The sequence below is a fragment of the Scleropages formosus genome, chromosome 3 (assembly GCF_900964775.1).
Source record: "Scleropages formosus chromosome 3, fSclFor1.1, whole genome shotgun sequence".
Lineage (NCBI taxonomy): Eukaryota > Metazoa > Chordata > Actinopteri > Osteoglossiformes > Osteoglossidae > Scleropages > Scleropages formosus.
The window spans coordinates 18,691,000-18,713,603 of record NC_041808.1 but is presented as its reverse complement, the minus strand read 5'-3'; the positions used below and the strand labels follow the sequence as shown (position 1 = coordinate 18,713,603).

At 44.5% G+C, this 22,604-nt stretch overlaps 2 protein-coding genes across 5 annotated transcripts; both read left to right on the top strand.

The window, feature by feature from the left end:
- The first annotated feature begins 322 nt into the window (after positions 1 to 322).
- On the top strand, positions 323 to 1,600 carry ccl20a.4 (chemokine (C-C motif) ligand 20a, duplicate 4). The gene is made up of 4 exons (XM_018753404.2): positions 323 to 457; positions 886 to 994; positions 1,278 to 1,355; positions 1,536 to 1,600. Exons 1-4 carry the CDS (start codon positions 385 to 387, stop codon positions 1,552 to 1,554), a joined length of 279 nt encoding a protein of 92 aa, XP_018608920.2. The 5' UTR covers positions 323 to 384; the 3' UTR covers positions 1,555 to 1,600.
- A 3,937-nt stretch (positions 1,601 to 5,537) lies between these two features.
- eif4e2 (eukaryotic translation initiation factor 4E family member 2) lies at positions 5,538 to 22,568 on the top strand. Of its 4 annotated transcripts, XM_018753689.2 has the most exons (14): positions 5,538 to 5,605; positions 6,607 to 6,817; positions 6,919 to 7,050; positions 7,557 to 7,753; positions 8,098 to 8,318; positions 12,065 to 12,206; positions 12,408 to 12,574; positions 12,699 to 12,967; positions 13,225 to 13,427; positions 13,509 to 13,755; positions 13,936 to 14,129; positions 14,332 to 14,377; positions 14,603 to 14,902; positions 17,270 to 17,343. In XM_018753689.2, exons 2-13 carry the CDS (start codon positions 6,662 to 6,664, stop codon positions 14,630 to 14,632), a joined length of 2,004 nt encoding a protein of 667 aa, XP_018609205.2. In that variant the 5' UTR covers positions 5,538 to 5,605; positions 6,607 to 6,661; the 3' UTR covers positions 14,633 to 14,902; positions 17,270 to 17,343. The 4 variants fall into 4 exon arrangements, with proteins under 4 accessions (XP_018609205.2, XP_018609206.2, XP_029106311.1 ...); XM_018753690.2 differs by lacking the exons at positions 13,936 to 14,129; positions 14,332 to 14,377; positions 14,603 to 14,902; positions 17,270 to 17,343 and having other exon boundaries at positions 13,225 to 13,398; positions 13,509 to 13,696; XM_018753691.2 differs by lacking the exons at positions 5,538 to 5,605; positions 6,607 to 6,817; positions 6,919 to 7,050; ... (8 more) ...; positions 14,332 to 14,377; positions 14,603 to 14,902 and adding exons at positions 15,588 to 15,835; positions 17,977 to 18,111; positions 18,366 to 18,470; ... (2 more) ...; positions 21,165 to 21,241; positions 21,732 to 22,568 and having other exon boundaries at positions 17,270 to 17,387.
- Positions 22,569 to 22,604: the final 36 nt, after the last annotated feature.

Genomic DNA, 22,604 nt, shown 5'->3' with positions numbered 1-22,604 from the left:
ATTTATGGTATATAAATGTAAAACATAACAGTAGCAAGCATCAGGTTGTGATTCACATGTATCATAAACGTAGAAAAATCGTAATAAATCTAATACAATCTAGGAAAATTTCTTCCGGAAACATCATTTTACGGTTACAATCAGTGTCATGAATAGATCAGCGGAATTCATGCGCATGAAAGTGGGGGATTTCATAAATATACCGCAAGGGCATTGCTGGCCTACTTATGTACGGGAACCAGAACGCTCCTCGTTGTGGAGGACCATGGTCCAAAAAATTCTTCAGAATTTCCAGCGTCAAAACAATAAAAGGTGAATTGTAGCCCTAGAGTGTGTGTTGAATTCCGTCACGATCAGTTCGGTCTCTGAAGAATATTCGCAGCAATGGCAAGACTTGGCATGATCGTCCCAGCTCTGTTGGCATTAGCAGTGATGCTGATGTCTCTGGGGGAGACAAGTAAGTAGAACAAGTGCTTTCATTCAGTGAGCTACAGTCAATTGAAATAATGCTGAAATTACCAGAAAAGCTTATTCATACACATACTGTATATGTTGTGAAACTGGGCCTTTATGAAATGTCTCTTGCTTTCTTTCTAATTTCTATATACCATTTCATGTCTACGTACCACGTTGCTGTGAAGCAGACGTGCTGTTCTATTCGACAAACGTTATAGTACTGCAAATGAAATCTTATTTTCTTCTGTACTCTTAAAAAGATGAATGTACGTCTGTTACTCAAAGTGTAATGCTGTTTCAGTCTCTGATGTAGCACTTTTTCTGTCATTTTTAATACTGTGGAGATAGCATATATGGAGTATAAATGACAATAATTAGCATGTTGTCAACAAATTTCATATTATAAAACGAAGAAATGTCTTCGAACAGGTTCTAAAGGTTGCTGCACATCGTACAGTGAGAAGCCTTTTCCGGTTAAACTGCTGCAAAGCTACATTAAACACGGTGTTCAAGGGGCCTGCAACATCGATGCTGTGATGTAAGCCAGAATCACTGCTCTAGTTATACAGTAGTTATGCTGCGATCTGCGATACAATGCCATAACATGGGCGGCCCAGAAAGACGATGTTTGATCATCCACCTGCTTTTCATATTCATAACATGGGGGTGCACGTGTGTGTGTGCGCGTGTGTGTGTGTGTGCGCGTGTGTGCAGAAAGATCCACCCCCTAGACCTCACAATTACCCACACCAGCGCTGTTTTTGGTTTTTAATTCTGGTTAACAGAAGTGTTTGCTCATCAGTTCTTTATTTCTGCCTCAGATTCACCACAAAGTTAGGGAAGAAGATCTGTGCCAACCCCAAAGACAAGTGGGTTAAGAGAGCCATAGCCAGCATTAAGTAAGTTCACTGTATTATTCAGAAGCAAACTATCAGATTTTGGGAAAGTAGTGTTTTCCACAGAACTATAAGATTATAGTAATGCTGTGAGAAGAGGATAAGCATGACAGTCACCACTCCACATTGCCCCCTCTACACTTGCACAGTAAAATAATAATGTGTACAATGATTCTTTTGCAGGAACAAGAACCCCTCATGATGCTACCTGCGTACTGAGGTTGGCAACATGTGAACAGAATCATGACCTTATTCTCTTCTGATTTGGCAATGCCAAGAGCTGTTACCTGCTGAGGTCCACTCAGTGTATGATTGTTTAATTTCAATGTTCGTAAAGAAACCTAAAATGAAGTGAATGTGACAAATGATTACATTTACAGAATTATGTAAGAGAATAAATTTAATAAATTTAAATGAATAAATTTAAACTTATGAATAAACTTATGAACCATATACTGTAATTGTGTTTCTGTCTCTGAATATATCAAATTCTGTATAAAACCAATTTTGAAAAACCTTGTTTATAGATCTTTTGTGACATAAGTTCATACTTATATAGAATGCAAAGACTGCTAAATAGCTTAAAATTTTATTGATATTTACATAGATGCACTTCATACACACACACATTTTCTGTGCCGCTTGTCCCATACGGGGTCACGGGGAACCGGAGCCTAACCCGGCAACTCAGGGCATAAGGCTGGAGGGGACACGCCCAGGACGGGACACCAGTCTGTCACAAGGCATCCCAAGTGGGATTCGAACCCCAGACCCACCAGAGAGCAGAACCCAGGCCAACCCACTGTGCCACTGCACCCCCCACACTTCATATAGCAAAGCATTATTTTAAAGGTCTCCAGGCAAAGCCTTCCAAACTGCTCTTTTCTTCTGCTTTTTTCAGTGATATTGTAGCTACCCACGTTACCGAGAGTTTGAGTGGGGAAAAGGGCGTATTGTAAATAGTTGCATTGTGGGAAAATGGAATAAAGTGTTCAACCACTGGGGGGACTTATGGGGAATATAAGGAGGTGGCTGTGTTTGGCAGTGTGAAAGTGATAAGGTTTGAGGGGCACTAACTATGCTGGGAGGGTTGGCTTGAGGTTCAGGTTCTGGAGGAAAAAAAGCTTTTTAGGCTGAAAGTATTATTTCCTTGTATGTGGGTGTTCCAATAAGTGTTTGTAATGAATGCTATCTGTGCATCTTTCTTTGCCCCATCTGAACCCTGAGCAACAATAACATTATTTTTATTTTTTATAGAGCGCTCTTCTCACGCAGTGACACAGAGCGCTTTAACACAGGGATACAGAAAGAAAAATTGATACAAGCAAAGAGGACAGTCAACTAATGGCTACCATAATGAAGAACTTATTATAGAGCTATAAGTATACCATGTATACCATTATTCATTTTAATTTACTTATATGCATATTCAGTATCTATATTAAAAACACAATAATAAACCAGAAATAAAACATCTGAAGAGCCTTTATGCACAACAGCCACATCCTCACTACTCCACTCTATGACTCTAAATCAGAATACCACATTAGCCAAAGAAAATATTCTCATCGCAATCTAGAGAGCAACAGAAAGAAAAAATTGTTACATAAACACATACAAACACACACAGACAGCTAGTAACACAATAGTTATAGCTGCTGCCTTTGGGTCCAAATGTTGCAGGTTCAAACCCCCCCCATCATACCCTTTAGCAAGGTGCTCTACTAAAACTATGCAGCTGGGTAAATGATTATAACTAGCTTAGCATTGTAAGTCACTTGGGAGAAAAGTGTTAACGGAATTGATAAATGTCTTCAAACTGACAGGAAACCCACGAAATCGCAGGAAAACATGCAAACCATGTGTAAACAAAGCCAAAATAGAAGCAACATCTGCTACCCACTGTGTTACCAAGGTGCACCTTAACATTGCCAGTTGCTTAAGGGGGAAAAAAGTGTCAAATAAATGCAAACAACAGAGACCCTGTTAAACAGACAAACAGGAACCAAAGAGAAAAAAGAGATATGGAGGTTATACAGCAAAAAAGGCCAATCAGCATCACAAACTGGCATCTAAGGAACATTAACAGAAGACTGAAGTAGACTAATATTATTTATAATATTAGTTATAATATATAAAATTATAATATATAAGACTAATATTATTTTTATTAAAACAAAAAATGTACATATGTTGCAAGTCACATATTTCCCACATTTTTCCCTTAATCCCCTCCCCACACTCAAACCCATGCAATTAGAACAACAAGAAAAAAGGGTATAGCACTGGAGACATATATAAATATAAAGCATCTAAGTATACAATTTCATAATCAACATGGATTAAACTATCTTAGATATCAAGGGAATAAAATAACCCTGTGTTGTTAGAAAAAAACTGCCTACATTTTTAATTTTGATTAATCTGGGTGAAGGGTTTGCAAGTTTTTGGGGCCCCTGGTCTTATAAAAATTTTTGGTGCACCTCTAATAGAACACTTAATCCTTTCGACTCTGTGGAAAAACATAAGGTCTCTAAGACAGAGTGAAGCTTTAGGTGGAGATTTCCAGTCTAACAAGATTCTCCTCCATGTCAGAAGGAGAACATTGTCATCTTTTGTTTTCTTGGTCATTGGAACTCCATTTGTAGGATCTCCAAAAGAGGCCATTACAAAATGTGCCTGTATTTCCACATCAGGTACTTCTGACAGGGCTTTAAATACAATACACCAAGGGTCTGACAATCTAGGAGACGATCAAAACGTGTCAATTCAGCCTTGGCAGAGTGATATCAGCTGATGGAGAGATTTGCATTGTCATGGTTATAATGGATATGATAAAAGGTTTTTGGCGGAAAATGGCGAAGGACACGTAGCCCCTCCAGGCACTTCGATGCTCATATTCTCGGAATGTGACAGGTTACAAATTTACTGCAACAAATTTACATTTCATTACTCAGAAGCCCTGACATACAAAACTCGGTCTACACTGAGTTAATCTGAATAAATATGTGCTTCTGTATCAAAAGGGAATTTATTTCAAATTCAAAAACCCAACTGGTGGAATGGTTTCCTTCTCTCAGTAAGAATTGTTGAATTCCTCTCAGTGTTCAAGAAGTATCTTAAAACATCTCTCTGCTTTCTGGATCTCCTGTCTGCTCCTTAAATTTCCATTAAGTCATTTCCCACAAATAACATTGCATTTCCTATCAGTTCTATGTGCTGCTACTCATTCAATGTCAATGTCATTGGGAATTCGTAGTAAAAATTGTGTGTGTATTTTGTACTCTGTGCAGTTACCTAAGTGTCTGCTAAAATAATAAATGTTTTTTTATTTTTGTTCTTCTTAAACCACAAGCAATTTCTGTCAAGATGTTACAGGGAGGCAGATTAGCCTCACATATTGATGATATTGGAAAAGGAAATGTATTTTGTTACAGTCCAAATCTGATGCTCTCTTCGAAATGCAATATGTGGATAAGCGAAGCGCTTCACATTTTCTACAAAAAAAAAAATGAACATTTCATCTGCATGATTCAGCCAAATTTCAGAATGTCTGGAGACTTTTTTGGATTGTCTTATAGGAGCACATCAGCGCACCACTGGGATATTGAAACCCCTTCCTTGCTCTGCTTTTGAATGAAGACATATTTACAACACGGGGCGAGGTGGTGCAGTGGTGCAGTGAGTTGAGGTGGGTCCTGCTCTCTGGCGGGTCTGGGGTTCGAGTCCTGCTTGGGGTGCCTTCTGATGGACTGGCGTCCTGTCCTGGGTGTGTCCCCTCCCTCTCCAGCTTTGTGCCATGTGTTGCCAGGTTAGGCTCCGGCTCACTACGACCCCACTCAGGACAAGCAGTTTCAACCTGTGTGTGTGTGTATTTGCAATATTTAGGAATACATGCTTTAGTAACACACAACCTATGCTTCACGCAAGAAGAATTTCATGCAGGCAAACAAACAGACAGAGCGATTTCCCTCAGTCACTGAGATGAGAACAACTGGCTGAAACGTTTGAACTCTTCCGAAGTACCACAAAACACACTTCATTCCTTCTTTATTGAAAGAAATGTTCACACGTTCCATACGAGGACGGCGCACGTCAGCCATCCGCAGGCGCGCAAAAGCGCGCGCGCGCCGCGCAGCCAGGCGGAAGAGCACTGTGTCACTAGACGCATCTCGACGGAAGTGTGTGCTCTCGCGCTGTCGTCCTGCCGGAAGGAGCCCTGTTCAGGCAAAAGAATCTTTAGTTGCTACTATGTAATTATTTAAGCGTTACTTAATGTCTTGCAGTATATTGTAATGACGTAACAGTATCGAAATAATTTCTTTCTGTTAAATTTTTATTATTTTGCTATTAAGAACAGATTTCCTGCAGAGTAAACACATCGCGCTAGCTGCCGCCGGCATCCTCGAGTCGATCGGATGTGTTTTACCTGCTGTAACCTGACTGCCAGAGACTGGTGGTGGGAGACTACAGTGACTCTGTTTTACACGTGTGCTCTCCCAGCGCATCTGGTTATGTTATCCCACCACTTATATATGTTTTTCGAGTTCTTGTACCAGCCAGTGTTTCTTACACTTAGCTGGGTACCAGTTATGTCAATTCTGGCTGTGATATAAACTGTCGCTGCCAAGATGATCTTCATTCACTCACACAGTCAGTAGTAGGAATGAATGGACCGATGTGGACGAGAAGGGATGTTGCTGTGCAGAAGAGCTACAGAAAGAAATGATCGGAATATGACTTAGTTGTTGTTGGTCACATAAGTAATAGCAGTGAATAGCCTTGTTTTTGTAACAATGCAACATTCTCTATGCAGTGTTTACAGTTATATTCTCAAGTTACATGATGCATTCTAACCATAGATTTTATTTAACAGCAAAGGAAATGGTTTCATCTATTATGATTTGTAAAATTGGGTTTGTCACTTGCATTCAAAATTTCAGTTGGCGATTACTTTATGTTGTGATTACATTTGCATTTATTCATATAGTTGATACTTTTCTCCAAAGTGACTTGTGTTAAGCTGTTTACACTTATACAGCTAGACACTCTTACTGGTGCGATTTATGGTAAGCTCCTGAATGGAAAAAATGTATTTATGAATAAATGTAAATGTGACATCCCATGACGGGCCTCCCGTCCTGGGTGTGTCCCCGCGACCCCCGTATGGGACGAGCGGTTCAGAAAATGTGTGTGTAAATGTGACGTGATGTCATCTGAAATGTGAAGTATTAACGTGCAGATGAATTTGCAGGGTGATGCAGATATGAGTATCAGGACGACTCCTGGATGGCTGGCTGCATTAGGGTATGGCAGGTACTCCGGGTCTCCAGGGTTTGCCGATGGAGCGGCCCAGGGAGCTGTTTGCAGATCCAGAATTTCCTGCAGACGACTCCTCCCTTTTTTCTGATGGAACTTCGCCCCTGGTTCGCTTCCGGGGTGCGGTGATGTGGATGCGACCACAGGTGGGAGGATCCAAAAGTGTTGCTTTTCCACCTGCTGTGTGCACACCTGCTTTATTTAAAACCTAGCACCCTAAAATGGGCCCGTTTCTAAACACACCCAGGAAATCTGCCAGTCACCCGTACTCATCCCGGACGATCCCGAGGAGAGCCATGCGAAGCAAGGACTTCTGGGAGATTGCTGGTTCTTGTGTGCTTGTGCCATTCTGCTGAAGAATAAGCACCTGATGGATAAGGTAATCCCAAACAGAACCCCAGACACTATCAGGGCTGTGAATGTTCCATCTTAATCATGTTTGATATGAATAAATGTGGATGGTGTAGTGCTTAAAGCTGTATGTTTTCAACCCAGGTGTCCCTAGTTTAACCCTCCCTCCAGCTTTAATGAACTTGAGAGTAGTGCTTACCCTGCATTGCTGCAGTTAGAATACCATTCATCCAGTCTCAGTAATCGGGCACATGGCTGAGGGTGGTACACCTCGGATGTGATGCCAGTCCATGGCAATCCAATACGAATAACCATGCAGTGTACAGTAAATGGGTACATTATTGTATGGATCTTGTTGTTTTTCAAAACAACTCATTGTAAATTGCTTTGGACAAAGGTATTTGTCAAATTGCTAGTGTAAACGATATCTAGCAGATTTTTATACTTGTCACTCTACACTTGTAAATACAACAGTCCACGGTTGTTCCGTTGGGACATTTTGCCCACTGTCCCCGGGTTGGCCCTGTGTTTCAGGTGTTTCCTCTTGGGCAGCCACTGTGGGGTGAGCATGGCTATGAAGGCAGCTTTCACTTCAGATTTTGGCAGTTTGGCAAATGGGTAGATGTCCAGGTGGATGACCGACTACCTTGCATAGGCACCCAGCTCTGCTTCTCACGGTGCTACTCTCCCAGTGCATTCTGGGTAGCATTATTGGAGAAGGCCTACGCCAAGTGAGTGACTGTCAAGAGTGTTTCTGGGTGGAATTGTTTTGTGGTGTTAAAAATGGACCGTGTGTTACAGAAGTTTTGGTAAAATGTGTATTTTTTTAGTGGGATTGGTGTTGATAATGGACCTTGTGTAAAACAAACTTTACAAAAATGTGTATTTTTTTAAGGGATTGTTTTACATCTAAAGGGGGTTAGATGTACATTTCAAAGCAGCGGTTTATGTCTTACTTGTTCTGCATACTCAGGGCTCATCTGACAATCACTCTTTTCTCAAAACATACTTGTGATATGTGGCAAATTTAGTAAAAGTCTTTTGAAATAGCTCTAAACCTCTAATTTCTCCCAAGGCTCAATGGCTCCTATGAGCACTTGTGGGCAGGACAAGTAGCTGAGGCCTTGGTGGACCTCACTGGGGGCTTGGCTGAGCGATGGAGTCTAAGGAAGTCTGGAAATGAAGAGGAGCGGCATGGAGAGGTGGAGAAGGGCAGGAGGAGGTTCAACATAAAACACTTGCAGGCAGTCAAAGGCCTGTGTGCAGTGAGTGGCTCTGTGCACAGCACCCCTGGTGGTGAGAGCATAAGAGCAGTTTTACATGTTTAATGGAAACAAGGAAAACAACACCGTGAGAGAATCAAACACACAACGCACACACAGTCTGAAACCGCTTGTCCCAACTGGGGTCGTGGCAAACCTGTAGCATAACCCAGCAGCACAGGGCACAAGGCTGGAGGGGGGGAGAGGACATACCCAGGACTGGACGCCAGTCCATTGCAAGGCACCCCAAGCAGGACTCGAACCCCAGACCTGCCAGAGAGCGGGACCCAGCCAAACCCACTGCGCCAGCACACCCCCACTAGAAATTATTTGGCATTTTTTTGTAGTCCACAACAACTGTTAATGTCATGGCATGTGCCTGAACCTATTCTGAAGGAAATAGACCTATAACCCTTACCTGGCATGCTAGGTATTGGTCAGAAAATGACATAGTTGCTATTTTTTTTTAATAAGAATTTAATATAACTTGGTGACTTTAATAAATTACTGAAATATCAGCTGCTAACCCTAACATTGGAATGTTTGACCACAATAGAGCTCTGACTGCATGGGAATATCCATCCATCCATCCATCCATCTTCCTCCGCTTATCCGGGGCCGGGTCGCGGGGGCAGCAGTCCGAGCAGAGTACTCCAGACCTCCCTCTCCCCGCACACCTCCTCCAGTTCCTCTGGGGGAACCCCAAGGCGTTCCCAGGCCAGCCGGGAGACATAGTCTCTCCAACGTGTCCTGGGTCTGCCCCGAGGCCTCCTCCCAGTGGGACAAGCCCGGAGCACCTCCCCAGGGAGGCGTCCAGGAGGCATCCGGAACAGATGCCCGAGCCACCTCAACTGGCTCCTCTCGATGCGGAGGAGCAGCGGCTCTACTCCGAGCTCCTCCCGGGTGACTGAGCTCCTCACCCTATCCCTAAGGGTGCGCCCAGCCACTCTGCGGAGGAAACTCATTTCTGCCGCTTGTATCCGCGATCTCATTCTTTCGGTCATGATCCAGAGTTCATGACCATAGGTGAGGGTAGGAACGTAGATCGACCGGTAAATTGAGAGCTTCGCCTTACGACTCAGCTCCCTCTTCACCACAACAGACCGGTACAATGACCGCATTACTGCGGACGCCGCACCGATCCGTCTGTCGACCTGCCGCTCCATTTTTCCCTCACTCGTGAACAAGACCCCGAGATACTTAAACTCCTCCACTTGAGGGAGCAACTCCCCCCTAACCCGGAGGGAGCAATCCACCTTTTTCCGACTGAGAACCATGGCCTCGGATTTGGAGGTGCTGATTCTCATCCCCGCCGCTTCGCACTCGGCTGCAAACCTCCCCAGTGCACGCTGCAAGTCTTGACTTGATGAAGCCAACAGGACCACATCGTCCGCAAAAAGCAGAGACGAGATCTCGCGGCCACCAAAGCAGACACCCTCCGTTCCCTGACTGCGCCTAGAAATTCTGTCCATAAAGATAATGAACAGAATCGGTGACAAAGGGCAGCCCTGGCGGAGTCCAACATGCACCGGGAAAAGGTCTGACTTACTGCCGGCAATGCGAACCAAGCTCCTGCTCCGGTCATACAGGGAACGAACAGCCCGTAGCAACGAGCCCCGAACCCCATAATCCCGAAGTACCCCCCACAGGATGCCACGAGGGACACGGTCGAATGCCTTCTCCAGGTCCACAAAACACATATGGACTGGTTGGGCAAACTCCCACGAACCCTCCAGCACCCTAGTGAGGGTATAGAGCTGGTCCAGTGTTCCACGGCCAGGGCGAAAACCGCATTGCTCCTCCTGGATCCGAGGTTCGACTATCGGTCGGATTCTCCTTTCCAGTACCCTGGCATAGACTTTCCCAGGGAGGCTAAGGAGTGTGATCCCCCTGTAGTTGGAAAACAATCTCCGGTCCCCCTTCTTAAAAAGAGGGACCACCACCCCGGTCTGCCAGTCCAGAGGCACCGTTCCCGAACTCCACGCGATGCTGCAGAGGCGTGTCAGCCAAGACAGCCCCACAACATCCAGAGACTTGAGAAACTCGGGGCGGATCTCATCCACCCCCGGAGCCTTGCCACCGAGGAGTTTTTTGACTACCTCAGCAACTTCAGCCAGGGTAATGGACGAGTCCCCCTCCGAGTCCCCAGCCTCAGCTTCCTCTACGGAAGGCGTGTCGGAGGGATTGAGGAGATCCTCAAAGTACTCCTTCCACCGCCCGAAAACATCCTCAGCTGAGGTCAGCAGCGCACCACTTCCACTGTAAACAGTGTTCGTGGAACACCGCTTCCCCCCTCTGAGTCGCCGGACGGTTTGCCAGAATCTCTTTGAGGCCGACCGAAAGTCTTCCTCCATGGCCTCACCGAACTCCTCCCAAGCCCGAGTTTTTGCCGCGGCGACTGCCAGAGCCGCGCTCCGTTTGGCCCGTCGGTACCTGTCAGCTGCTTCAGGAGTCCCATGAGCCAGCCAGGCCCAATAGAACTCCTTCTTCAGCTTGACGGCATCCCTTACTTCCGGTGTCCACCACCGTGTTCGGGGATTGCCGCCGCGACAGGCACCGGAGACCTTATGGCCGCAGCTCCGAACCGCCGCACCGACAATGGAGGAGCGGAACATAGTCCATTCGGACTCAATGTCCCCCACCTCCCTCGGGACCTGGTTGAAGCTCTGTCGGAGGTGGGAGTTGAAGACCTCTCTGACAGGGGCCTCCGCCAAACGTTCCCAACAGACCCTCACTATGCGTTTGGGCCTGCCAGGTCTATCCAGCTTTTTCCCCCGCCATCGAATCCAACTCACCACCAGGTGGTGATCAGTTGACAGCTCAGCCCCTCTCTTCACCCGAGTGTCCAAGACATATGGCCGAAGGTCAGAAGAAACGACTACAAAGTCGATCATCGACCTCCGACCTAGGGTGTCCTGGTGCCAAGTGCACTGGTGGACACCCTTATGCATGAACATGGTGTTCGTTATGGATAAACCGCGACTAGCACAGAAATCCAATAACAACTCACCGCTCGGGTTCAGATCAGGGAGGATATGCATGGGAATATTACAAATGTAACTTACTGTAAATATTGTTTCTCAGTTTAGCAACTTTTAATGTAAGTTATACATAGACTTCAGTGGCAGCATGAGCCTCAGACTCAAATTGTGACCTTGTATTTAAATATTTTTACTCTTATCCTCCCTTTCATGTGCCCCATCACTGGAATACTTTGAAAATTCAGAAAAATGTTAGTTTTCATGTAATCAGAAAATAATGTATTTGAAGGTTATATTTTTGATATAAACAGTGATAATTAACTGTTAACTGTGACAAGGCCAGAGAATGTGGCTAACAGGAAAACCAACAGATACATGGCATGTCATGGATTGAGTTTTAAGAAAGCTGTTTTAAGGTCAGGGGGGCGCAGTGGGTTGGACCAGGTCCTGCTCTCCAGTAGGCCTGGGGTTCGAGTCCCGCTTGGGGTGCCTTGCGATGGACTGGCGTCCCGTCCTGGGTGTGTCCCATCCCCCTCCAGCCTTACGCCCTGTATTGCCGGGTTAGGCTCCGACTCCCCGCGACCCCGTATGGGACAAGCGGTTCAGACAGTGTGTGTGTGTGTGTGTGTGTGTGTGTGTGTGTGTGTGTGTGTGTGCGCGCGTGTGTGTGTGTGTGTGTATTTTAAGGTCAATTTAAATTCTGAAGTATTTTTGGAATCTTAGAGAACAGCGATGAATTGAAATGAAGACTTGATTTCCTTGCGAGTGTCTCAAAGAACCACTGCCTTCATTTCTTCAGGTGCCAGCGAGCTGGGGCAGTACCATGCCATGAGCTTGACTGAGTGGGTGGACGTACGCCCCAAGGAAGAAGAGGAGGTGTGCCTGCTTAGGGTCAGAAATCCCTGGGGTCGACGCAGCTGGAGAGGCAGTTGGAGAGAGAAGTATGTAAAATGAGTGGGAGGAAGGTTGTTTACATTTTGGATAGGAGACTGAGGGTGAGGAGCAGGCTGCCCTCTGTAAGCAATCCAGCTTAGTTTACTCTGACACTTCTGTGACCTGTTGAGCGGAAACACAACCTGAAGTGGTGTACATTTTTGATCAGAGAATTTGAATGCTTAGTGTTTGTTTTCTCAACTTGCTAGTGGGGAGAGGTGGAAGCAGCTGGACCCAGCCTGTGCCCTTGATTTGCTGGGCCGCACCCAGGAAGGAGAATTCTGGATGGAGGAGACAGAGTTTCTTGAGGAGTTTGATGAGGTGACTGTGGGCTATCCAATCAGCAGTCAAGGATATGTTCAGAGCATATGTACAGGTATCCAGAGGGTGTTTAAAAATATTTTTTTGGATGTTATCTGCAGTTTTTTATATATGACTATAATTTAAAATTATATCTAAACAGTTCATGTTTGTTGGTTATACTGCTGTCTGCCCAATAGGAAGAGAACTGCCACACAGCCATCAGGTAGGTGGCTGTTGGATCAAAGGTCACTCCTCAGGCGGATGCCGCAATAGCAGCAGTTTTACCAGCAACCCAAAGTTCTGGTTGCAAATGAGTGAGCCAGGAGAGGTGCTGGTGTCCCTGCTACAGCATCGCTCGTGGAGAAACACTGCACACTCACAAGGACCTGGCAGCTCTTATCGTCCCTTGGGGAACAGCACAGAACATGACTTCCAATACCAGGCCATTGGACTTCACATCTGGAAGGTGAATATCTTCCTTTGAAGCCATAGCTGAATTCTTGAGCTCATCTACTGGCACAAGAAATGTGAATGTAGAAAATCAGTCCCCAAAAATTCCTTGGTGATACTGTTTTTCTTTTTTTTTTTAAATGGTTTCATATTTTATGTCATTTGTTTGTCACTCATCCTTTTTGAGTTTTGGGTCCTGTAGGTACCTGTTATTACCTGTTACTGTTAGTGCAGGTTGTGTACTTGTGTATGTTTATGTGTTCTTATGTCCAGGTTAAGAAGGAGTCTTCTGACCTGGCTCGAACCTTGAACAGGCCTCCCACTGTGTCCACACACTGTCATGCCTATGAGCGTGAGGTGGTTGTGCAGGCTCAGCTCAGTGCTGGTTTCTACCTTGTTATCCCCAGCACCTATTTCCAGGGGGTGGAAGCGAGCTTCTTGCTGCGGGTATTCTCCTCTGCCCCACTGACTCTGAGGTGTGTGAAAGCACATTAAAATGCTGGAATTGTTGGAGATGTAGAGTATTTCATAGCAGCTATGTCTGTTCCTTTCTATAGTGCTATGAAAACTCCACCACCCCCAGCCCTAGCATCTCAAGATGGAGAGTGGGAAACACACTGCTCTCAGGGCTCCTGGGTCCTGGGGGCTTCTGCAGGGGGCAGTAGAAACTTTGCTTCACACAGGATGAACCCGCATGTTCCCCTCACAGTGAGCCTGAGATGTAGTGAGCCCAATGTGAAGATCAGCCTTTGCCAGCACTGCCCCCCCAAGGCATTCCTTCCCATTGGGTTCCATGTCTACAAGGTACAAGAGTCCTGAAGATGCTCTTCAGTCCTGCTAATAGGAAAACAAACATTTTTCGCTTTGTCAAATGTGATCCAGTACTCTAAGCTCATTTAGGACCTCAGAATGTGCAGAGAGGGTCCTGCTGACTTGAAGATATTTCCAGGTGAAACTTAGTCTGATTCTGTTGGGGCTTCCCAGGTTCCAGAGGGATTAGCAGAGCCACAGATCACCCAAGACCAGGAGCCCCAGGCCAGCTGTGTACCACACTGCTATGCCCAGGAAGTCAGCCTCCAGTGCTACCTGAGTCCAGGGGCCTACGTCATAGTACCATCCACCTACCACCCAGACTGCAAGGCCGACTTTACTGTCACAGTAGCTCGGAAAGTCCTCAGGTACTCATGGCTTGGGAGGGGTCCAGGAGCTGAAATGCAGCAGCTTCAGTGAATGTGATCACTTGACTGCCTTTGGGGCTTGTGCTCAGCTCGGAAATTGTCTCGAATTGTCTGAATACTTAAATGGTATAGAGAGCAGGTTGCCCTGGTTTAGTATTTTTGTTGTCTGCTCAGTAATGATGCAATGTGGATTCATGTTTAGGAAGGTGGTGAAGAGCCAAGAGACCTTGGGCCATATCGTACAGGAGGTAAGCGTGTGCACTTTCACCTTTGGGTAGATACCCTGACAAGGCAGGTGTTTGTGTCATTTTGAATGGAAACAAAAAAGTCTGAGATTCATTCATGGACTCGGTCGTCATATCACTGTTATTCTAAATACTAATGTACATATACGAAAAATAAGTTCAAATATTTCCTTGTCAACCATACTTAAGGGTGACGACTCTCTCTTCTCTCCTTTGCCCCGTCACTAGTCCTCTTACAGCTCCGTGATGCAACGCTAAGTCGTTGACTTGGGTTTTACCCCAGGCCCATCATGAAGAGAACCTCCCGATAATCCTACTCATTGATCTGGTGGGTGGGGCTTGCTGTGGGTAACTCTGTTCACTGCCTTGGTCCTAAGTGGGACTGGCTGGTGTGAACTAAGCAATAGAAGGGAAGAGGCCCACTCTCCGCTGCTGACGAAGGCCATGTATGAACTGAGGAGAAGCACCCCAGGCCCCTGAGCCAGAGAGACCACTTTTATAAACGGCTACATGGACATGTAAGGGAAGGTAGGCCCCTTGTGGTGTGAAGCGTGTGCTGCTGTGAGCTCTTTCTAGCCACGTCTTCATTCAGCATGCTCAGAGCAGTTAACCACACTGCCAAGTTCCTTCTGTACGTGTTCCTCTGATACTATGGAACACAGTCAGAGACCAGTTGAAGAAATTCCACTTACTGAGTAAAGCTGAAGTTACACTGGTATTTGTTTCGTGACATTTCCTCTTTTTAGCCCATCTATTTGTTTCACATTTTTAGCCGAACCCTGGGTTTCCCTCCCCTTTTGCTGCTGAAGAAAAATGTATAATGATGGAATATACCATGGGAGTTTGTGACTTCTAACAAATTTCTGTATTGTGAGAGCTTCGGATAAACTTCTCATTTATCAGTACTTCTGTGTAGAAAAACATCATTAAAGCATGTATGTTTAATTTAATCCATGTTTTTTTTTTATTGAAGAGGTTTGACCTGGGGTTTTGTATGGTTTTAAGTGGGAAAAGATCTGTAAATACAGAATGTATTGTGCATCAGTGATTCATAAATTGAACTGGAGTTTATTTATGCGTAGTACTCATTTTCATGAGTAAAATTTTTTTTTTTTTTTTTTTTTTTTCCCCCTCCAAGCTTGAGTTCTTCAAGCTTCCTTCACTGATCCTGAGACAAAAATTAAAAAACTAATTGAAAAAATGTGTTTTTATTAAAGTGTGCTCAGCCTCTGCACTACGAGTACACAGTGAACGCACACTTTGCGTTCCACTCGTCTGCCGGGCGGAACTCTCACAGTCACACGCCATATGCGGCTTTTCGCGCTCCCGACACCTCACGACGCGACGCGCGTTCTCGCGACGCTCCGTGCGCGCCGCCGTCGCTGCGGAATCCAGGGTGGCTGTTTTCAGACGCGGGAGGCAGACACCCACCTAGTGAATAATGAACAACAAATTTGACGCGTGAGTAGACGATCCTTCGGTCGACGGGCTGCGCGCGGTGCAACTCCGGCGGCCAATTTGCGGTCGTTGTGAGGTTATTTCGAGCTGCGTTCCCGTTGCCGGAGAGGCGTGTCCGCGAGCTGCTGCTGGGTCGCACGCGACCACCGCGTTCGTTAGTCTCTCTCGGGTCTCTAACGTGCACGGTGGAAAGCTGCGGAGCGCGAGCACATATAACAGCCGGTGCAAAACGTTTGTTCGCGCAGAGAGGCCTGTGTCGCCGGGCCGCAGCGCGGTCCTCGGACTGTCCCTGCGTGGAAGCTGGGGGTTGGTGCTGTGGGAGCGGGAAGGAAAGCCCCCGACGCGGCCACCCCTCTTCCGTGACAGGGTGAAACCACAGCACAGAGTTCACCCTCCACCCCCAGCCCTGTGACGAGTATTTGATTTGTAGTGAACTATTTAAACCAGGATCATAACTGGCACAACACAGAAGGCGAATTGCCCGGGTTAGCAAGCGGGCTAAACCAGATATTTGTCCCGATCAACCAGACTCACTCATACGCACAGTGCGAAATACGTCACGTGTATGAAAATACTCGTCACTGACTAGATGACCCCAAATGCTTGTGCACTTCAATTATTCGTTAAAGCACTAAATTCTCTGTCTGAGGGAAAAAATGGTGCCCAAGTCTAGTGACTAGTCACACAGATTCTGAAGTGAGACAGGCACAGGGGTTCTCGGTGTGTTAGCTAGCTGTGTAGTCAGACCGCTATTTGAAATGCACCTTTTTAAAAAAAAAAAAAAAATTATAAAAGAGAGTTTAACTACCGTGTCATTAATACAGCAGGATGTGTGGACTGAGGTGGACAGCCTGACATGAGGTGGTTCCATTCTGGGATGTGCTGCAGTTCCACCAAACACACACTTTGGCCCCAGTTTAACACAAAAATTGTGAGGTGCATTAAACCTTAAGGGCTGCTTTCAAATTATGTTAATGTTACTGATCAAAAATGGAATGACTAGTTCGTACAGGATTATTCTTGGTCGTTGTATCAGAAGCTCTAGACATTTGTCTTGTTGTGGAGAGTTGAATAAAAACAAACCCGTCGCTGCTTTTGCTTATGTTAAAAATTACCTTTTTTAATGTGTACTTGTCCATCATTGGCCTTATTAAGTCCCTAGTCCTCTCATTTCTATTCCACCGAGGAGTAATTACACGTCAGATATTATCCTACATGCATACAACTGGTATTACTGCACATTTCTTTTACTATTTTGTATATATTTGTGCCTTGAACCAAGTACATTTTGTTATTGTATGTTTCCTGGATGTCTGGAAGCTAGCAGGATCCCTCTTGACGTTTTCATCTCCAGTGAAGTATGTTGATTCTAGGATGTGTTTGCATGTGTGGACTTATTTGTGCCTGAGAAAGTTACCTAAAAAATCTGTCTTTCAGTCTAAAGGACGATGACAGTGGGGACCACGATCAGAATGAGGACAGCAGCTCACCGAAAGACTGTGAGAAGGAAAAAAGCGACGAGGAGGACAAGGACCAGAACGTTGCCAAAAAGAAGGTGGGTCTGGGGGTTACAGTACTCTAAGCCAGCCTGTACAAGCAAGCCTTATTATTTGTATAATCCGCATTAAATCATTAACACTAGCTCTTACTAAGGATGTCATGAAATAATTAAAACAAGCTAAAGGTAGAGTCCACTTTGCATTCTCTTCACAAGGTTGCTGAAAACCTCAACGGTTTTTCGTTGAGTGTAACCTCAAATTAGTTTCTCCCTGATCTTCCATTTATATTTATTCTTTTAGCAGATGCTTTCCTTCAAAGTAACACACGATGATTAGTATTCATCCGACACACTTAACGTGACTGTGCTAGGTACACTATCTGTACAATTTTTAACTTGCACTTCAGAGGAATGTTATACTACAGGCAATTTTGAGTTACTGGTCCACCTGAAACATGTCTTTGGAGTGTGGGAGTAAACCCAGGTGAACACGCAGAGGTGTAAACTCCAACCTGCCAACTCCACCCAGACTGAGTGGGCATCCATCCGACAACCGACGCATCCCAGGTGCTGTGAGGGACCAGCGCTACGCACGCTACCGGAGCCTGGTGACACAGTGTGATTAAGAGGCTGTTTCCTTCTCCAGACAGTTGTGCCTGGGGCTGGGGAGCACCCCCTGCAGTATAATTACACTTTCTGGTACTCGCGACGCACCCCTGGACGACCAGCCAGCTCCCAGAGCTACGAGCAGAACATCAAACAGATCGGGAGCTTCGCTTCTGTGAGTCATCGCTCCCATAATCTGCATCCAAAACCCTGATCTGATTTTCTGCTTTTACTCGTTTCGCTTTGTTTTGCGTGATTTTGGCTTTTGAGCTGTACCCAAGATGGGCACAACTAAATTATGAATCATTCTGGTTTTTAAGCAGTTATGTAAATGGATTTTATAGGGTAACTCCCTCCTTAACCCATTGAAGTGGTGGCTTGACTTATTCCTTGCACCTGAATTCATGGCTGCTTTTTATTCACTATCAGGTTGAGCAGTTCTGGCGCTTCTACAGTCACATGATCCGGCCCGGAGACCTGACAGGTCACAGTGACTTTCACCTCTTCAAGGAGGGCATCAAACCCATGTGGGAGGCAAGCAGTGCATTCTGGGTTTCTATATTTTATTTTACTTAGTAACAACTTCTTAAATTTGCATTTACATTTATTCTTTTAGCAGACGGTTTTCTCCAAAACGACGTACATTTCATAGAAAATACAATTTGTTCACTACGTTAGCAGAGAGCGCGACAAATGCAGACATGCGATTCTGAAGTACAGTTACTTTCCACCATACGATTCAATGTACATAACATGAGTAGCTGCATAAAAGCTTATCCGAATATCAATAATTCCTAATCACGTTCCTAAAAAAAAAAAAAGTGTTACCCAAATCAAACAAGCTTACATTTAAATTTAATTGAGCTGATGCTTTTCTCCGATGCGACTTACAATGTTAAGGTACTTACATTTATTTCCCCATTTATACAGCTGGGTAATTTTTACTGGAACTATTTAGGGTAAGTACTTTGCTCAGGAGTATTACAACCGATGATGGGGATTGAACCTGTGACCTTTGGGCAGCAGGTCTAACCACTGCAGTGCCGGCTGCCTGGCTTCTTTACCATTCACTTTAGTTCTACGAATACTGAGTCGGAAACAGTGTAACGATTAAGGGACCTGTGCACTGGGTCCTCAACTTAGAAACACAATTGGGATCAGAAGTCTGTTCATACCTCCAAAGTCATTTTTGCTACTAAGCCACAGTCATTGAAAGCCAAATAATACATACATCATTCCACTTAAATATTAATGTTCTGTAAAAACCTCAGAAAGCTATAATAATTTTTTAAAAAGTCCTGTAACCCATCCATTATCAATAATCGTTAAAGTTCTGTAACAATCTTGGATATACTATGGTAGAAAAAATTCTTAGTAAAATTACCCAGCTGTAGTTAAACATGTAATATAGAGGGAAATTACTGTAAGTAGCTTAATATTGTAAGCTGATTTGGAGAAATGTCAGTTAGATGAATATGTATACATAAAACTAATTTAAAATAACTGAAAATAGGAATACATACTCTCCAAACCCCCTAATGAATGGCGACTGTCAACTGATTTATTATACAGATGTGTAATGTTTCACATCTTGCTATTGGTCACCAGCACACAGGAGCACTAGACACTGGCTGTCCCAGTGTCACTTAAATGAAGGCCATCCCACAGTCCTGTTGTGTTTTGTTCTGTTTACATTTTGATACCATCTAATGGCTGGATGCAGAAATACAGGTAATTTTCACTCTGCTCAAACAAATATAACAGTGAAGACAATGCAATTAAAATTTATTAATAAGCTGTAAGATGTTTGTATCTTAAAACATTTGTAAATTCAGTGTTTTGAATCTGACGACCTAGTGTAAATTACCGCAGTGAAAATATCTGGCTTTGTAAATGGGTGTGATTGTATTGAGCCATCTTTGGATAAACTGATTGAACCCCACCCTAACTCACGACCCCCAGGACGATGCTAACAAGAGCGGCGGTAAGTGGATCATCCGTCTGCGGAAGGGGCTGGCATCCCGCTGCTGGGAGAACCTGATTCTGGCCATGCTGGGAGAGCAGTTCATGGTTGGGGAGGAGATCTGTGGTGCTGTGGTGTCTGTTCGTTTCCAGGTATGACCCCACTACCATGAGTCTAGCTCCTGCAGCAAACCCCTTGTGTATAGCCCAACTTCTTGGCCTCTCGTTCCGAACCTAAGTATACACATACGGAGCTGACTTTTAATCCCGCATTCTGGCATCTGTTTGTCTTTTCCCCCACAGGAAGACATTATCTCTATCTGGAACAAAACGGCGAGTGATCAGGCCACCACAGCCCGTATCAGGGACACCCTGCGTAGGGTGCTTAACCTGCCACCCAACACCATCATGGAGTACAAGACGCACACTGATAGCATCAAGTATGCACCACACACACTTGCACACACAGTGTGTTATTGTCAGTGTTAGTGTTGATTGTAGTTAAAAGAAATGGCTGGGGTGAATTTATACTGTGGTCTTGAAGTGTGAAACTTCGTTTCTGGCCAGATGTCTGTCTACTGGTATGTTCAGACCATTTCACTGTTTTAACTGGCCCCTGGTAACTGGTATTAGTTGTGCATTTTTACTGGCTTCTTTTCCCCCTGATTCTACAATTTATGTTGTTGGGAGAACTGGTACTCTACGGATTAGAGCTGTTGCCTTTGAACCCAAAGGCTGCAGGTTTGAATCCCACCTCCGGCTATAGTACCCTTGAGCAAGGTGCCTACCCTAAAATTGCTCCAGTATAATTAATCAGCTGTATAAATAGGTAAATAACTGTAGGTAGACTAAAGTTGTGAGTCACTTTGGAGAAAAGCATCAGCTAAATGATTAAATGTATGTTGGTATTTTTACTTGGGAAATTTTTCATGTGAAGAAATGTAAATATACCTTTTCCTTCTTCCTCTATTAAATTCCAAGTAATTAAAAGAGAAAACATCAAATACAGTCCACTACATTAAATAACCAAACTAAACCTAATTGATCTCATAACATGTCTCAACAAATGGAGAAATGCATGGAGCTTTTCAAGTACCTAAAGCAGAGGATTAAACAAAGTGCTGTGTACACATGGGAGGTCAAGAACTGGTCAGATGGTAGCTCAGGACTCGTTCTGTCACTGAAAATGTGGAGAATCAGCAGTTTCTTTCGAATTTCCGAAAAAAAGGCTGAAAATGATCTGGCTTGCCGTTTCTCATTTTTTAGGGCATGGGAGGATTTTCATGGACTGGTGAATGCCAGTGGGGGGCGCTAACCTCAGACCCTTTGAGTGTGTGCCAAGGGTATGGAACTACTGCTGTTTTATCTTATGTCTGAAATGCATCTCCTTTAAAATGAATCTTGTACATGGTGTTTATACACAGTATACACAGTATGTCGTATTTGCTTTTGTAATCCTTTATAGTCTTGGGGCAGCTGTAGCATAGTGGTTAAAGCAACTGTCTTTAGCTCTGAAGTTTGCTAGTTCAAATCTTGTCTACTTCTGCAGTACCCTTGAGGAAGATACCTACCCTAAATTGCCCCAGTAAAAATTACCTAGCTGTATAAATGGGTAAATAGCTGGAAGTAGCTTAACAGTCCAAGTTGCTTTGGAGAAACGCATCAGGTAAATGTAAGAGCATTATAGCCAGTTTATCCATATTTGACCAGTCTCCATGTTTTGAAATGAAAGGAAAAAGAGAGGAGGCTGAGTTGGATGGGGACAGATCTTGGTGAATTGTGACAATAATGTCTCTTTTTCTTTTTTTTTACCTCCCTCTCACCTATCCTCAGTGTCAGCAAAAGGAGCTTGTTGACGGGACATTCGGCCACTGTGGTATGGGCAATGACTGTTCCAGAACCTTAAGGAGAAGGAAACAAAAAGCCAAACTCCCAGACCGTTCAGTGTGTAACATGTTCCTTCCTCTACATGCCTCTACTCCCATGTTACAGTAACATAGTGGTACACGATACGACTGAAGTGTCCCCCTTGCAGCATTAGTCAGTTCCTTTAGGGTGTAAACCAACATGGCTTCAGGAGACCCTTTTACTCTAGTGCAGTGTTTCTAAAGTGTCAGTGTTGTTTGAATTAGAATTGTTTTATAAAAATTATATTTCTAAGTGGAACTTTTAAGGGATCTTCAGAGGACTCGCTCTGCTTCTTATTCTGAACTTTCACCTGGAAGCGTATACCCCGCAGGAAAACAGTTATCCTGAAGTTGGACCAAGGAATCCTTGAACACTTCTTTAGGAAGAAGAATGAACTGCCGCGCTGCCTGTGTATCACTGTGCCTGGACTTCAGCCTTGCTCAGATTTGAGAGCTGAAGGTCTTTTTTGTATTTGTCTTAAACAAAATTTAAAATTCCAAAAAAAAGGTCAATTGTGAGATGCTCAGAGGTTGTGTAGTAGTGCCCCAAAAGAGTGGTCTGAAATCAAATTACCATTGTACTGATGAGTACAGTGAATGGATTCAGAACTACAGCTTGGGGCATTCCCTCCACTCGTTGGACTCTCTAGAATCCAGTGGGGGGCACTGTTGTGCTGGAAACAGTCCTTTTATCAAGTATGTTGCTGGATTTCACCTACTGATTATAGCAATAAATGTGGAATATGCATCTGCTGCTGATTAACTTTTGTCCTGTACTGTTTGTTGACCAGTATGTATG

What these genes read in the sequence shown, in the direction of transcription:
- eif4e2 (XM_018753689.2), top strand. Translation starts at nt 6,662, where the DNA reads ATGGCAGGTACTCCGGGTCTCCAGGGTTTGCCGATGGAGCGGCCCAGG. An exon ending in TGATGTGGATGCGACCACAG is followed by an intron (nt 6,818 to 6,918) that starts GTGGGAGGATCC and finishes AAACACACCCAG; the next exon opens with GAAATCTGCCAGTCACCCGT. An exon ending in TCTGCCCCACTGACTCTGAG is followed by an intron (nt 13,428 to 13,508) that starts GTGTGTGAAAGC and finishes TCCTTTCTATAG; the next exon opens with TGCTATGAAAACTCCACCAC.
- ccl20a.4 (XM_018753404.2), top strand. Translation starts at nt 385, where the DNA reads ATGGCAAGACTTGGCATGATCGTCCCAGCTCTGTTGGCATTAGCAGTG. An exon ending in GATGTCTCTGGGGGAGACAA is followed by an intron (nt 458 to 885) that starts GTAAGTAGAACA and finishes GTCTTCGAACAG; the next exon opens with GTTCTAAAGGTTGCTGCACA. An exon ending in TGCAACATCGATGCTGTGAT is followed by an intron (nt 995 to 1,277) that starts GTAAGCCAGAAT and finishes TTTCTGCCTCAG; the next exon opens with ATTCACCACAAAGTTAGGGA.